The following is a 14,035-nucleotide window of genomic DNA, read 5'->3' on the forward strand; positions in this document are numbered from 1 at the left end:
GCAAATAGCTGCAGAACATTAAGAAAACAAACATAAAATAAAGCTGCAAGCTGATTATTGCAAATGCAAAAACAGCTTGTGCTAATTTCACCCCTTAAAAGATATCTGTGAACGTGATTTGAGTAAAGACAGAAACCGCCCTGAGTGAAAGGCACTGTATACTGAAGCAGGCTCGCAATGTTTTCATCGCCATACCCTGTCCGTACTTTTAACACTCATCCAAACGGGGGAATCCATGAATGCCATGGTCAACTTCACAAAGACAGAAAGGTTAAGCGCCCAATCTCTGTTTCCAAGGTTACAACTCTCACACTACAGGTGTAAGCCTTCTATTACGATTTGAATTGGGAAGAAATCATGGATTTGTGAGCTTGAGGTGTTTCTATGAGTGTGGTCCGTAGCACTGAGACAACCAGTGTGACAAGATGGAAGTAGCAGCCAGGTTTGTATATGAACAAAAACAGACATATGCACTTTAATAGTAGCTCTCTGTGTTGCAGCAGCATAAGGGAACTTTAAGCATCTGGTTAGTAAAGCTACAGTACACTGTGTTTGCCCTGTGAACCCCGTACAATGCGAACAAGCTGAGCCGAGTTTGGCTCAGGGTGGTCGAAGAGGACTAGTCATGTGGCACAACATGTCAGCATTGGTAGAGCACAATAATAAAAGAAATCTTAAATTTTGTTAAGTGCAGCAAAGCGCAAACAATTTCAGTGTTATCGGAGAAAAACAAGACATTGACACTAGTCAAATTAAGATTAAATGGTAACTGAACAAAAAATTTATATATATATATATATATATATATATATATATATATATATATATATATATATATATATATATATATATATATATATATATATATATATATAAATAAAACGTATATAAAGCACCCATTACAGAAGTGGCAGAGTTAACTTTGCTTGATATCTATTCTTCATCATCATTTATATAGGCAACTGGATGATTCGACTGGAGCAGAGTAAAACATAATCAAATGCAACAAATGTGCTTGAAAGAAAAAAAACTAGTTACATTGTTTTTTCTTTTTAAAAACATCAAACAAAAAAAAAACCAGTTTAACAACTATTTGTCTTTTGTTGGAAGGCCGCAGAAAATTCTCTCTTTGCTTTCTAAGAGGAGTTGTTTAAACAAAGAAAAAACGAAATAGTGCAAAAGGTCATGCAAGAAAGGGTGCTTAAAGTTAGTGATGCAAACGTGAGACAAAAAGATGCAGCTACAGAACATACAGAAAATGTCTGCCTGTCTTTTAGGGCACCTGTTTGCCAACCAACTGGCATTAACTGTGTCATAATATCCAGAGCCATATTTATCCCTCTTAAAACAGCTTTATATCAAAGGAAATATGACAAGTGACAACTTCCCACACTCAGATGCACCTGCAAAACTAAGCAAGGTTTCCCCTAAAAATGGAGATCAGACTAAGACAAGAAGAATTATACACAGTGGGGCACCACTGGCGCATGCCTTTCACTTTCAGGACTGGCACTTCTTTTGTCTACATTTGCTTATCTTTGATTGCTTCAGATGCCCACCTGTCAGGGTGTGTCATTTTATTTGTGTCCATCACATCCTCTGGTGTATTTCTATGTGGTCTGCGAGCCACGAGCATCCCCATCGGGGCTGAGGGCGGCTGGTCGGCCTTGAGCTAAAACGCTGGCAGAGACGATTGGCAGGTGAGCGCCTTCGCTCACTAAGTTCTCATATTCACTACTGTCCTCATCCTCGTCTTCGTCATCCTCATCATCTTCCTGCCCTGCAGCTTGTCTGTCTAATGAGTCTGAGCTAGATCCATCACCATTCCCAAGGTAGGGAGTGCTGGGAGTGCTAACTGGATTGGAACTGGCACCAAGCCCCAGGCCCAGCCCGAGGCCTAGACCCAGGCCTGTCCCCAGTGGGACAGGGGTAGGGTGTCCTGGAGAGCCCACAGCTTGAGGTCGAGGCAACAGAGCAGCACTGGTGGTTGGGGAAGAGGAGGAGAGCAGATTGTCATCTTGGGACAAGAGGTCAGTGTAAGATGGTGGGTTAGGCGAGGTACTGGGCCGCTCTGGGGCAGAGGGTGTTTGAAAAGTTATCCGTGTCAGGAGAGAAGTCTTAGAAGGTTCTGTGTTCTCCTCTGGAGTGGGATGGGAGTCTGCATTTTGGGCTTCTCGGAGCCCTGTATGGCAGAGAGAAAGATGCAAGTGGTGAGAAAGGCAACTTCTGCACATTTAAACAGTTATAAAACATCCGCACACAGAATCAGTCATACGTGGGATAATAAAAGGGTCTGAGAAAAGCAATCCCCCTCAAATTCCTGCTTAATTTAGCGCCACTGCTCTTATATCGGTTTATGCTTCAAATGTCTAAACCAGTACGTAAATGAAGTTCAACAGTTCGAAATAATCAATGCAAATTTAGCACATACTTCTTTCTTCTTCTGCAGTGTTGCGCTTCCTGAGAGCAATTTGTTGCTTGAGTTTGTTCACATCTTCTTGAATTTTTTCTTTAACACGTTCACTTTGTTCCACCTCCGCACACACAGCCTACAAATAAATAAAGCATAAATAAATAAACAATTTAAAGACAAAACGACTCCATTTCGATACACATACACACATTGTCCAACTCACCTGGACTTTATCTTGCAGTGCACTGTACACTTGGAATATTGTTCGGATATCCTTCATTACACCGTCTTTGTCAAAAAACTCAGCCCTGCAGAGATATTTAGCACAAGGGACTTCAGTTACACCTTTTCAGATAGATTACATAGCACCAGGCTTGGCAAGTTTGTTTACACAGATATGCTCTATACCAGTGCTAAATCATATATATTTTGCTGGCTGTCACACATATATTGGCTGAATTAAGGTGAAAATTGAATAATCTTATCAGACGCCAGATAGACAAGCTGGACTAAACCTCTATAGTCTAGTTGGCACTCATCTGCAACAGAAACAGCAGGTCTAATTTTAGACACAAAGACACAGAAATATAAACCAATGCATGTGCAGGCTGTCACATACCAGCCCTCTGTTGCAGTTAGCCATCAGCAAATGCATGTTAATACTACTGACAGAGAGTCAAATATAAACATGGACACTCATACGTACATTTACTCTTCAGTGCTTCAAACTACTGGAGCTGCACACCACTACAGAGACTGACTGAATCTCAGCCAGCAGAGCATCCCATCAAACAGAAAAGTATCTGGGAAGCGCCTGGTGGTAAGCAGAGGCACAAGCCTGCTGGGTTGCAGTTGTGTGCATAATAATCTCAACCTGTGAACCTGTTGTATCACATCAGGTGAGAACAGGTGGCTGCATACAGCTTCCACGTGACAGCCTTGTTTGCACAGTACAGAAATAGGAAACCAAAACGTACCCATGCTCTTTGATGACCTTGGCGTAGTTGAGAGAAGTGTTGGGTACTGAGGAGACTTTGTATTCCTGCTGGCTTGTATTACCAAGGTTTGGGATAGTGAGTGTAATCCTCTGGTTGTACCTAGTGAGAGGAGATGATCAGTTAGTACCTTTTTATAAAATATAATATATTTTTTTCAAAAAGAAAATCCTCAAAAAATACAACATATGGCTATTTTTTAAATCATAAAAATTACTTAGCTGAAGTCACTTCACATACTGGACTGCTTGTAATTCCTCTTCATCAACTTTATAAAGCGAACATAAGAAAAATATCTATCCTTTGAAATTGATGGTTTTCCCCGTTCTACTTACCATGTAGTTACAGAGTATGCTATCTCTAAAAGATGCATCTTTTAGAGATAGCATACTCTGTAACTACATGGTCCCATGTTTTCATACCTCTATTCTTTATTCATTACTTGCTATTGTTTTTTCTATTTGTTTTCTTTCTTTTATTGTACAGCGTCCTTGAGTGGCCTGAAAGCTGCTTCTAAATGAAAGCTCACAGTGAAGTACAAACTAAGCTTCAGGGAGCTGGTAAGGATTTCTATTCACAGCCAATCTCATATTTTATGTAATACTGGTTGAGTAAATTTTGACAATAACTGAGCAAGCAAGCAAGAATAATTATATTATACATATATATATATATATATATATATATATATATATATATATATATATATTGTACAAAACCGTTTTTGCTTATCATTTTTCTTCATTTCAGTTGGGAAAAACACAGTAGCCAGACCATCATTCTGCTGTTATAATGCCCAAGACAAGTAAAAAGATAGATTTAAAAGAAAAAAAAATGCATTATTTGTATTCTTTTAAAAAATTTATTAAATTATCTGAATTTATTCATTTTAAAATTGATTAAATTTATTAAAAATTACTACAATTTTTAAACAAAAAAAAAAAAAATCAATTTTAAAATTGGGAATCAAAAAATCCTGATATTCGATTTCTCACCCCTAATATATATAGAGATATATAGAGAGATATATATAGAGATTGTGACAAAGTGGGTGAGATTGTAATTGTTCACCACTTGTCCCTAACATTTACCTTTTCTCATATTTCTCACTTTAACTTTATTCTGTTATTTCTGTTGCCAGGTAACCATGATGCACTTACTATCCCGTACTGTTGGTGTTTGCATTGTGTTTCATTTTCCATTGTGTTATCATCTAACATTATTCTTTGTTTAACTCCATCTTGCAGGATAGGTGTTGGGAAATGGCCAACCCAGCACTTCCTCATTGCAGGTGTGAGTGACTTCCAAGATTAGGAGATTGGGAAAAACCAAGTGGAGGCTTTCCTCTTCTGTAGTTTCTTTAAGTGTGGGCTTATGTAATAATGTATTAGAACTGGTTTTCCTTTTGTGTATTTTTGTTTGTTTAGGAATTTGGTTTGTTTATTATTGTTATTGTAGAATAAGGTTGCTGAGCATAGTGAAATGGGGAAATGGTTTAAGCTAAATCCAATCAAGTGTGTTTCTAATGAGGTATATAAGTAATCAGTTTTGAGAGTTTGCGAGGAGAGAGAGTGAGGAAAAGGATGTAAAACTGGTGACTGAATGCCCATCAATCTTTGAAACTGTACGATGGACAACTTGTGGAAAATAAAATGTCCATCTTTAAGGAAATCCCAGGACTGCTGATTCTGTCTACGTCTGATTTTCTTCAACCTTGGACACACTACCTCACAGAGAGATAGGACAGACAGAGACATAGATAGAGACATAGATAGAGAGATAGATGGATAGATGTGTTAGTGTGTGTGTGTGTGTGTGTGTGTGCGACTGTAACTGTCTATATGTTCCTGCTGGTTAGCATGTTGTTATCACCTGCGGTTGGGTCTGAAGAGCACATACTCCAGCGCGTGTGTGGAGCTGTTGGCGGTAGAGATGAAGCTAAAGAGTAGGAAGACGAGGTCGGGCACGCCAAGTAGCTGAGTTAGCTGTTTGTGGATAATCTGCTCCCTGAATGACATCTGCTGTTGAGTGTTCCTCCGGAAACGATACCAACCAATGACATTCTACAAGGCCAAAGAAATAACACTTAATTTATATTTTTAGAAAAATAATCTCTCCACAACCCCAGTCTGTAGTATAGAAAACATAAGATCTGATTTTAATTTTGAGCATAGGCTTGGTATAAAGCAGAAAAGAGTTGACATTTAACTGGACATAAGTCCAGAGCCTGTTGACACAGCAATAAAGAATGAAATTACTCACTTTCCGTCTTTCTTTAAGAATTCGGTTAAGATTTTCTTCATTGATTTTACCTGCGTAGTCATAAAAGCTGATGAGAAAAAGGAAAAAAAAACAAACAAGTAAGTTCAAACACATTTGTCATGATCCTTCTCCTCTGCCACAACCCTCCTCTGTTACAGTCTTGTCAGATGGAGCATCTACTGTTCACTGTTAAATTTATTCAGTGTCTTTAACAGATAAAAGATACCTGATGTAACTGTTTGAATCCTCAACTAATTTCTGGTTAACTAAAACTAGAAATTAAACTAAACTAGAACTAGAGAATTATAAAAACAAATAAGTTCATTTCATGGAGTATTTAACAACAGTTGTTGTTGATAGTGCCTCCATACTGTTCCGCATACGTACAAACTCACAGGTACAAAAATTGGCACATAAAATCACGCACGCTAGCAAAAGCTCAAAAGAAAGGTTGGTTGAGAGCTGAGAGCTCATAGCTTACCTAAACAACTGTGCACATGGGTCATGGTTATGGATTTCTAGTGGGAGTGAAAAAGACGATAGTTCAAGTTAAACAGAATCATTTATGCAACTTTAAATGCTTCAACCAAATATTAACCAAGGTGCAGAACCAAAATGGTTGCTGCTGCTGAGCATGATATACCCGCTTTTAATTTTACACTTATTAACTTTAAAAAGTAGATCAAATAACAAAATGTTATTGTATTTTTTAGATAAACCATTTAGACTTTTTATGGTTTTAAAAACACAACTGTTCTAATAACATTAACAATAATTTCACTGACATTTCGGTGTGAGCCACACTGCTACCAGAGTCAGCAGGTGCAATAACAGGATCCTGATATTGACATGTTGGTAAACGGAAATAAGACATAATTATGTCTGTCATTTATGCCAGTGCTGCTCATGCCTGTGTCACGTTGTCTTTTAAAACAGTGGTTCTCATAAGCACCCAAAAGCCAAAAATAAGCATCTCTTGTCAAGTTCAGGTTTTGAAAATTGCATCTATGTTTTTACACGCAATAAAAAAAAAAAAAAAACATAAATCAAAATGTAAGGTTTGAAAAATATCCTAAAAAAGAGGTTTTTGTTGGACTTAGTTCCCTGTTGTTGTGTAGTTGTCTTACAAAGAAATGGTCAAATTTAGATTTTTTTAATGTGGCATGTGTAATAACGCTGTTGTTTATACTTTAATGCATTAAAAAATTAAAACACTCTTTGCATTAACACAATAATTCTGAAAACCCTGATAAAAATCCTACATTTATTTGATAAAAACAAAAACAATACAGCCTACATTTAACAATGATATGACAACTCCTTGAAATGTTCTTTGGAACCCCAATGATTGAGAACCACTGAGTCTTAAGGCTGTTGTCACAGACTGATTTTGATTGGTTACTGAACATAATGCTGAGAGTAAATGTCCCAAAAGCTGTGTTTTGTCTACTTCAGTTCTTACCTACAACTTGCAGCAATTCTGCACTGCTGATCTGTGTATCACTGATGCTGATGGTTTCTTCTTGCCTCACATCTCCAAATAGGAAGCCCTCCTGAGTAAAGACATTTTTCCAAACACATGGTTAAGGTAAAAAAGATTGGGATAAGACAAACTGGTTAATAAATGGTTTTCCAAATAGTTTCTTTATTTAAAAAAAAATAAAATAAAATAAGTAGCCAATTATGTATTTTTATTCTGCATGGTTTACTTTTACTTTTCAGATACATTTTTTTCTATCATTTATTTTGCTTACAAGAATTTAAAGGTTTAGTGAAGCTCCTTTAGTAACCACATCACAGCAGTGAGCTTCGTCTAGGTTAATGACACAAGAGTGCTTCCAGTTGTTTGTTTAAGGTGGAAAACTTATTAAAACTCTGACAATTTAATTTTGCTAAACATTTAATGGTCTTGTGAATTTAGCTGCAATGAAACACCATAGCTGTTGGTACACGTTTGTCGACATGCAAGGAACCGATCGATCAGATTTCATACTCAAAGGTGGCATTAAACTGACAATGACTAATCCAAATTTACCAAAGCTGTGAGCAAAAATGTGAGAAAAATACACAACTGTAGTATTAACAATAATTATTTGAATTCAATTTAATAGCCATTCAAAATTATTACAGTAGCAGTCCTAGTTATCATCTAATGAAAGATTGAAAAACATTTTTTTTAAAAACAAAAAACTACAACCTATTAATATTTAATAAAGTACTCTTTGGCTTTATAACTGTGGTACTGTGTCAAAATATATTTTAAGAGTTCTGTTGTAGATATAAACATTTCCTCCACCACAATGGAGGGACGACTCAAAGCAAACAACTGTCTCTGAACCTTTCTTATTCAGGAATGCAGGCAAACTTGTACCAAGCCTAGAGGCAACAAACCACTTTCCCTGTCTGACTTTTAAAAGACTCCAAGACAGGAAGACGATTGAAAACACAGCTTAGTTTGCATAAGCTACGGGAAATGTTTATTTCACATTACATTGTCACACATCTCTCCCGTGGTTTGTTATAACAACGATGAAAGTTGATAGAATCAACCTATTAAAAAAAGAGAGAAAATTTATTCCTTTTCTTTAGCAGTACAGACTTGATAGCAACTAAGATTAGCGAGGTGGCTAACCAGCTAACCTGGCTACAAGAAGCCATGCAAGATTAAATAAATATCCAGTGGTGCACTTGATAACCAAGTTTGGAATTTAAACAGAGTTTAATTAGTTGACAACTAATTAAATTCCTACAACATTACAGATCAAACTGTCTGAAGACATTAACTATACCGATACACGGAAGTCACTTGGCTTGGTAGCTTTGCTAAGTATCCTGGAGCTGAGTACCTCCTGAAATTCAAACTTTCTCAGTAGTATTGCAAATATTAATATAACAGGTTTTCACGTGTTTAGCTCCTTACAGATGACTCAGAGCATTTATAATTTACACTTGCAACTGTGAAAACATTATATAATCTTCAGACCACTAGCCGTGTCTTCATATTTCTATATCTACATAGTTTGATCAGAGAAGACCTTCCAGTAAATAGACGGCACCATTTATAGCTAGCCAGCAACAGGATGATGACACTAAAAAAAACTATTTATTAACGGAAATAGTGGACCGTCACACACATCACTAAACAGCAGACGCTTTATCAATCCCTGTATAACAATTTATAAAAAATAATTTGGAACACTTACATGATCTGAGTTGCTGTTGGCGCTGTGATAACACACAGAACTAAAAGTATAACCTGAAATAGATGCCGCCATGATGGAAACATCTCTACGTATCCCAGGGGCCCCTGCGGCTGCAGGCACGCGCCTTGAACGCAACGCACTGTGGGAAATGTAGGCGGTCACTGACAGAATCCACAACATCATGGAAGACGCCACAGAAGACTCACATGGTTGTGAAAACACTTCAGATTCAGAAGAAGACAGGTGCTTGGATAATGATTTTGGAACTTCAAAACTCGGAACGAAAACATAGTAAGTGTCGATCATGTTAAATGACAAAGGAAGCTTACTTTTGTCAGGTTCCTGTCGCTACTAGAAATAGTAAGAAAGCTAGCAGACACGACTTGAGGAATCACGATTTTAGTTTTGATGCATTTTGATGCATTGTTCCAATACAAAGCCACAGTAGATCATCTTATGTTTGGTAGTTTAAAGTAAGACATGATGTGTGATCTGTTGACTTTTAGCTGGTGACATTTAAAATAATGTCCTTTATGAGATGCACAGCCTTGTGTCTTTTATGCAATTATACTGTTTGTTTTGTGTGTTGCAGTGTTTACAGTATAAATTGTTAATGATTGTCATTTTGCAGCTGGGAGGAAACATACCAAAGAGAACTTGAAACATTCAAAGACATAGGAGATGTTGGTGAGATATGGTAAGAGCAGAAAATGTTTTGGGATTCTGGTTTAACACTGAATGCAGTATTCTGATTAAAACATTCATACCCAGCAGATGCAGTTGTTGCATCCTATTGACATCTGTTCATCCAAAATTTATTGGCAGCAGGTATTTAGATTCGGTCATCAATGAAAATGTCAAATTCAGGAAAATCAAAAATCATTGTTAACATTTTGGACGAATATTGTCAGGGTAGCCATAGCAAGCTAATGGATTTCAAAATAGTTTGAATACAATGTCATGTTAAAAGTCCTAAAATATTCAGGCAAAAAAGGATTTTGAGACATTTATGCAGTGTACGAGTGATAACATTTATTGGTTACGTAAAGTGTTACACTGATACAGTCTAATCTGGAGGGAAATAAAATTCTTAACAGTTCCTCTGAAAACAACTTCTTGTCTATTTTTGTTTTCTTGTCAGGTTTGGTGAGGAAAGCATGAGCCGTGTGCTGCGATGGATGGACAAGGCTAAGATCCCTGAAAATGCTATCATTCTAGACATTGGCACTGGAAATGGAGCTTTTTTAGTTGAACTGGTGTGTATAGAGGATAAATGGGTTAAAAAGAACCTCATTATGCCATGATATGAATGCTTTCAGCCCTGGTTGTATTCCATTAAGAGCTTTAGAAATCTAATTTATCTGAAAACCCAGATACGTAATATGTGATTTAATTCCAACAATAAGAATCCCTTTTAATGATGTAGACTCTTACAGCATTTTTGTGATTAATTAACCTGACCTTGTTCTTCATTTGCTTGTTTTTTTTTTTTTTGTTTTTTTTTCTTGTGTGTGTGTGTCTAAGGCTAAACACGGATACAAGAATCTAACGGGAATAGATTATTCTCCTGCTTCTGTAGAATTGGCAAGAAATGTTCTGCAGGCAGAGGGCTTGACTGATGTCACTGTAAAGGTGGGCTAATGTTTATCTTTAAAAACCACAGACTTACATGTAGAACAGTATTAAAAAAAAAAAGAAAGAAAAGAAAACAATCACTCAAAGGGTGAATATGTGTTCACTACACATCAGACAAACAGTTATAAAACTATATGGTAATATTAGACATGGTTTATTTGTTTGTGGGGGAAATTAAATACACTTTACACTTTTCCTCGTGCTCCCTACTTTAAAAAGAAAAACAACAACAAAAAAAATTGTTTATTATCTTGGCCTCTCCCCGAATATATTCACTCTTTTTTCATTAAGTAGACCTTTAAAAAGGGAAAATGATGTAAATCAAGATATTTTCTTGAACATGTACCACAATTTAAAAAGAAAAAAAAAAAAAATTTGAGACCCAGATGACTGAAGTTTTATATTCAGTCATGTTTTACACTGCACACATTTACATATACTTCAGCACTAAAGTGGTTCATGTCGTATTTCATTGGGTTTTAAATTTGAGACGACTCATCCTGTTTCAGATCTTTTTCACCCCTATGGGAATGTCCTTAGAACAGCATTACATTACGTGAAGAAAGCTTGTTTTATCAGCCGATTGTGTAACTGCACACATATCTCCAAAACCTCATCCCTTAGTTTCCTGATTTTTTTATTTTTTCCTCCTCATATTTTCAATCGGTAACGTTACAGATGATACCCAATATGAACCAGTTGGCAGCAAACATCCCTGATGGGTTAGAAATAATAAAATTACTATACAGAAAATCCCCTTAATCCTATGTGCAGTAGATCTTTCACTGTTTTTTTTTCTGCTTAAGTTCTGAATACCCTGTTTATACATGTGGTGTCATTGGCTCATCTAATACAAGCACACATTATCTGCCAAAAAGTTTAAAATGGTTTGTAGTGGGACCTCCCAGCATAAATGATCAGCCATCCAGAAAACAAGTAAAAACCTAACACAGAAATTATTAAATGGCTGTAGAGCAATGGTTGTGTCCAAAACCATCACAGTACCCAGACCTTACCACTATTAAAATGTGAGTGGGGAATAGCTAAAGATGGAAGCTGTGCCTCTGAATCTAAAGGATCAGAATTGACACACTGTGGAAGAATGATCTCAGGTGCAAAAGCAAATAGTGCTGCACAGGTAGTAATGTAATAATAAAATGGGTTTTGGGAAAAGCAGTGAGTGATTTAATAATTTCATTTTTTGCATTAATATGCATCAGTACAAAACAAATCCACTTCAGTATTAACTACCGTTAATAAAGCATACAGTGAACTCAGCCCTAGGATGGTTTGGTGAAACTTTCTGGTGTTTACCATGTGGGAAAGCTGGACGGGAAGAAAAGGCCTTGGATGGGATGGAAGTGTGCCCACCTCAATCCCATGAATTGGCAGCAGTTAACATACATGATGCAGGGCATAAATCTTGGCTGGTCTATAAAGCACATGGCGAGTATGCTTTCCTCTTGTATGTGCATACTGCTGTAGCTTATATGTTATATGCATCACACACCTATGGAGGTGTACACTTTGCTTGGACAGAAGGGCTGCCATTAAAGTCAATATTGACGTTAGCTAAAGAGGGAGAGCACAGAGGTGTGTATGTGAGCAAAGAATGTTGGCATCTTGGTCATTTTTACAGTACTAGAAACTGCCAAGAGTGTGCGAGTGTGCTCGTCTTTCACAGGTCATCTTTGGTTTTAAATCAAGCCCGTCTCCATTTACATTAGTTACGGTCTGCGCCGGCGTCTTCCCATTTTTTCCATCTCACATGCAGGGAACCAATGTTGATCCTTCTTCATATATCTCATATTTTGTGACCCATGGTTTATGAGTGTGTGGCTGGTGAATTCACCCTGGAGGTCTGGTGTTTTGCCCTTCTGTCCAGATAAAGGGGTTCTTTCACTAGTGGCACAGCAGGTCAGAAACTGCTGCACAATTAACTGCTGTCATGTCAGCATTTGGAATTTATTAAATAGAAATTAAAACCAGTGAAGTATAACGCATTTCATCTTGGCAGCTTTTGGCTACAACTTATATTTAAGGAGTTTGGGTAAGATGGGATATCTGTTAAAGGAATAACAAGAAATGTTAACATCTGACTTTTTCTTTATCACAGGAGGTGGATTTCTTAAACTGTAAAGAGGAGCTAAAAGAGTATGACGTCTGCATCGATAAAGGGACATTTGACGCCATTAGCTTAAACCCAGATAAGACCAACGAGGGCAAAAAACTGTATGTTGAGGCTCTAAAAGGTGTTCTTAAGAACAATGGGTTTTTTGCTGTTACTTCTTGTAACTGGACGAAGGATCAGCTGCTTCAGCGATTTGGCGAAGGTGAGAATTTGTGTATTTGTAATAGATTTTAATTATTTATTTTTTTTTTTTTAAATCAGGGTTGTTTAGACTTGTTTCTTTGGCATGTAACTTTTTTTTTCTTTTGAGTGTCATGTTGTCTGATTCTCAGTAAAAGCAGAGACCGTTTCACAGCCACAACAGTTACCTGGCAAGTTGTTAAGCTGCAAGCAGCAACAGCCTGTAAAGACCGAATTTCGGCAAGTTTCCATTAGCTGTCAATCGTCTCACTGCAGTCACCCCGGAGAGCCTGCAGGGGGCCAAAGTGCCTCGAGATCTCATCTTTCACACTGACAGCCTGTCTTTACTGGGCCCCAGGAAGCGGCACAGATGGTAGATGGATAGCTGTTGACTCGCAGTTCTGCTCCCAAACCCTTTTTGGTGACTTAGCCACAGTCCAGAAGAAACGCTTCTTGGTATCTGTGTTCATTTTTTTTGTTAGTTGGCACAAAGAATGTTTCTTAATCTGCACATTTTCTGTGTTGCCTCACAGGATTTGAGTTTGTACAAGAGTTGCCTACACCCACGTTTCAGTTTGGTGGCAAGACAGGGAGCAGTGTGACAGCGCTCATCTTCAGGAGAGTACATTGATGAATCTGTCAGCACCAGTGGACATTTGCCTTTTTTTTTTTAAAAAAAACAAAAAACGTTTGTATCTGTCAGTTCTGCAGTCTGAGTTTTGTTTGGCACATTATGTGATCTCAGACTTGCACATCAAATGATTATTAAAAACCATTTTTGTTGCTTTCAGTTCAGATATGTTTTTTTTTGTTGTTTCATTCTTTTGTAGCTTTGTGGTTGCATAATACTTCATGTTGGGGTGAAATCAAATAAGAGAAGAAAGAAAACATCTAATCCACCTTGGCTTTTAGTAGTGTTGCTGATATGCTGTATTAGATTAAAATAAAAATAAATTAAAATATTTTTTTAACCTTTTGTAATTCTTCCCATCATAAAGTATTTCATGTATAAACTCTTAAAACCTGTGCACTCTTTAAATGAATGTTTTATATCTTTGTAGAAGCTGTTTGTGGCAGTAAGTCAGGCAATAATTCTGCATTGATTTGATTAGTGATCATAAGGTCAGCAGGCAGAAATGTAATCTGTAATTAAGGGAAAAATATCATTGCAATAGTTTGTCCAGATCATTCTTCGTCATTCCATAAATCATTAAAT

At 37.0% G+C, this 14,035-nt stretch overlaps 2 protein-coding genes across 2 annotated transcripts; one reads left to right on the top strand and one right to left on the bottom strand.

The window, feature by feature from the left end:
* Positions 1 to 907: 907 nt before the first annotated feature.
* Positions 908 to 8,954, bottom strand: abraxas2 (abraxas 2, BRISC complex subunit). The gene is made up of 9 exons (XM_079248963.1): positions 8,874 to 8,954; positions 7,133 to 7,223; positions 6,152 to 6,188; positions 5,671 to 5,737; positions 5,281 to 5,471; positions 3,391 to 3,510; positions 2,637 to 2,721; positions 2,432 to 2,549; positions 908 to 2,182 (listed from the first exon to the last, which is right to left on the bottom strand). The coding sequence occupies exons 1-9, from the start codon at positions 8,943 to 8,945 to the stop codon at positions 1,611 to 1,613; spliced, it is 1,353 nt and encodes a 450-aa protein (XP_079105089.1). The 5' UTR covers positions 8,946 to 8,954; the 3' UTR covers positions 908 to 1,610.
* Positions 8,955 to 9,035: 81 nt separating this feature from the next.
* On the top strand, positions 9,036 to 13,718 carry eef1akmt2 (EEF1A lysine methyltransferase 2). Its single transcript, XM_079249434.1, has 6 exons — positions 9,036 to 9,164; positions 9,505 to 9,570; positions 10,015 to 10,129; positions 10,398 to 10,505; positions 12,625 to 12,841; positions 13,353 to 13,718. Exons 1-6 carry the CDS (start codon positions 9,055 to 9,057, stop codon positions 13,448 to 13,450), a joined length of 714 nt encoding a protein of 237 aa, XP_079105560.1. The 5' UTR covers positions 9,036 to 9,054; the 3' UTR covers positions 13,451 to 13,718.
* Positions 13,719 to 14,035: the final 317 nt, after the last annotated feature.

The sequence above is a fragment of the Telmatherina bonti genome, assembly GCF_933228915.1.
Source record: "Telmatherina bonti genome assembly, chromosome: 11".
In the NCBI taxonomy this organism is placed as follows: domain Eukaryota; kingdom Metazoa; phylum Chordata; class Actinopteri; order Atheriniformes; family Telmatherinidae; genus Telmatherina; species Telmatherina bonti.

Excerpts from the sequence above, each read along its gene's own strand:
- abraxas2 (XM_079248963.1), bottom strand. The coding sequence starts at position 8,945 with ATGGCGGCATCTATTTCAGGTTATACTTTTAGTTCTGTGTGTTATCAC. Across the intron at positions 6,189-7,132 it reads AGAATTGCTGCAAGTTGTAG|AAATCCATAACCATGACCCA; the intron begins GTAAGAACTGAA and ends CACTCCCACTAG. Across the intron at positions 3,511-5,280 it reads CTCTTCAGACCCAACCGCAG|GTACAACCAGAGGATTACAC; the intron begins GTGATAACAACA and ends TCCTCTCACTAG.
- eef1akmt2 (XM_079249434.1), top strand. The coding sequence starts at position 9,055 with ATGGAAGACGCCACAGAAGACTCACATGGTTGTGAAAACACTTCAGAT. Across the intron at positions 9,165-9,504 it reads AAACTCGGAACGAAAACATA|CTGGGAGGAAACATACCAAA; the intron begins GTAAGTGTCGAT and ends GTCATTTTGCAG. Across the intron at positions 9,571-10,014 it reads GGAGATGTTGGTGAGATATG|GTTTGGTGAGGAAAGCATGA; the intron begins GTAAGAGCAGAA and ends TTTTCTTGTCAG.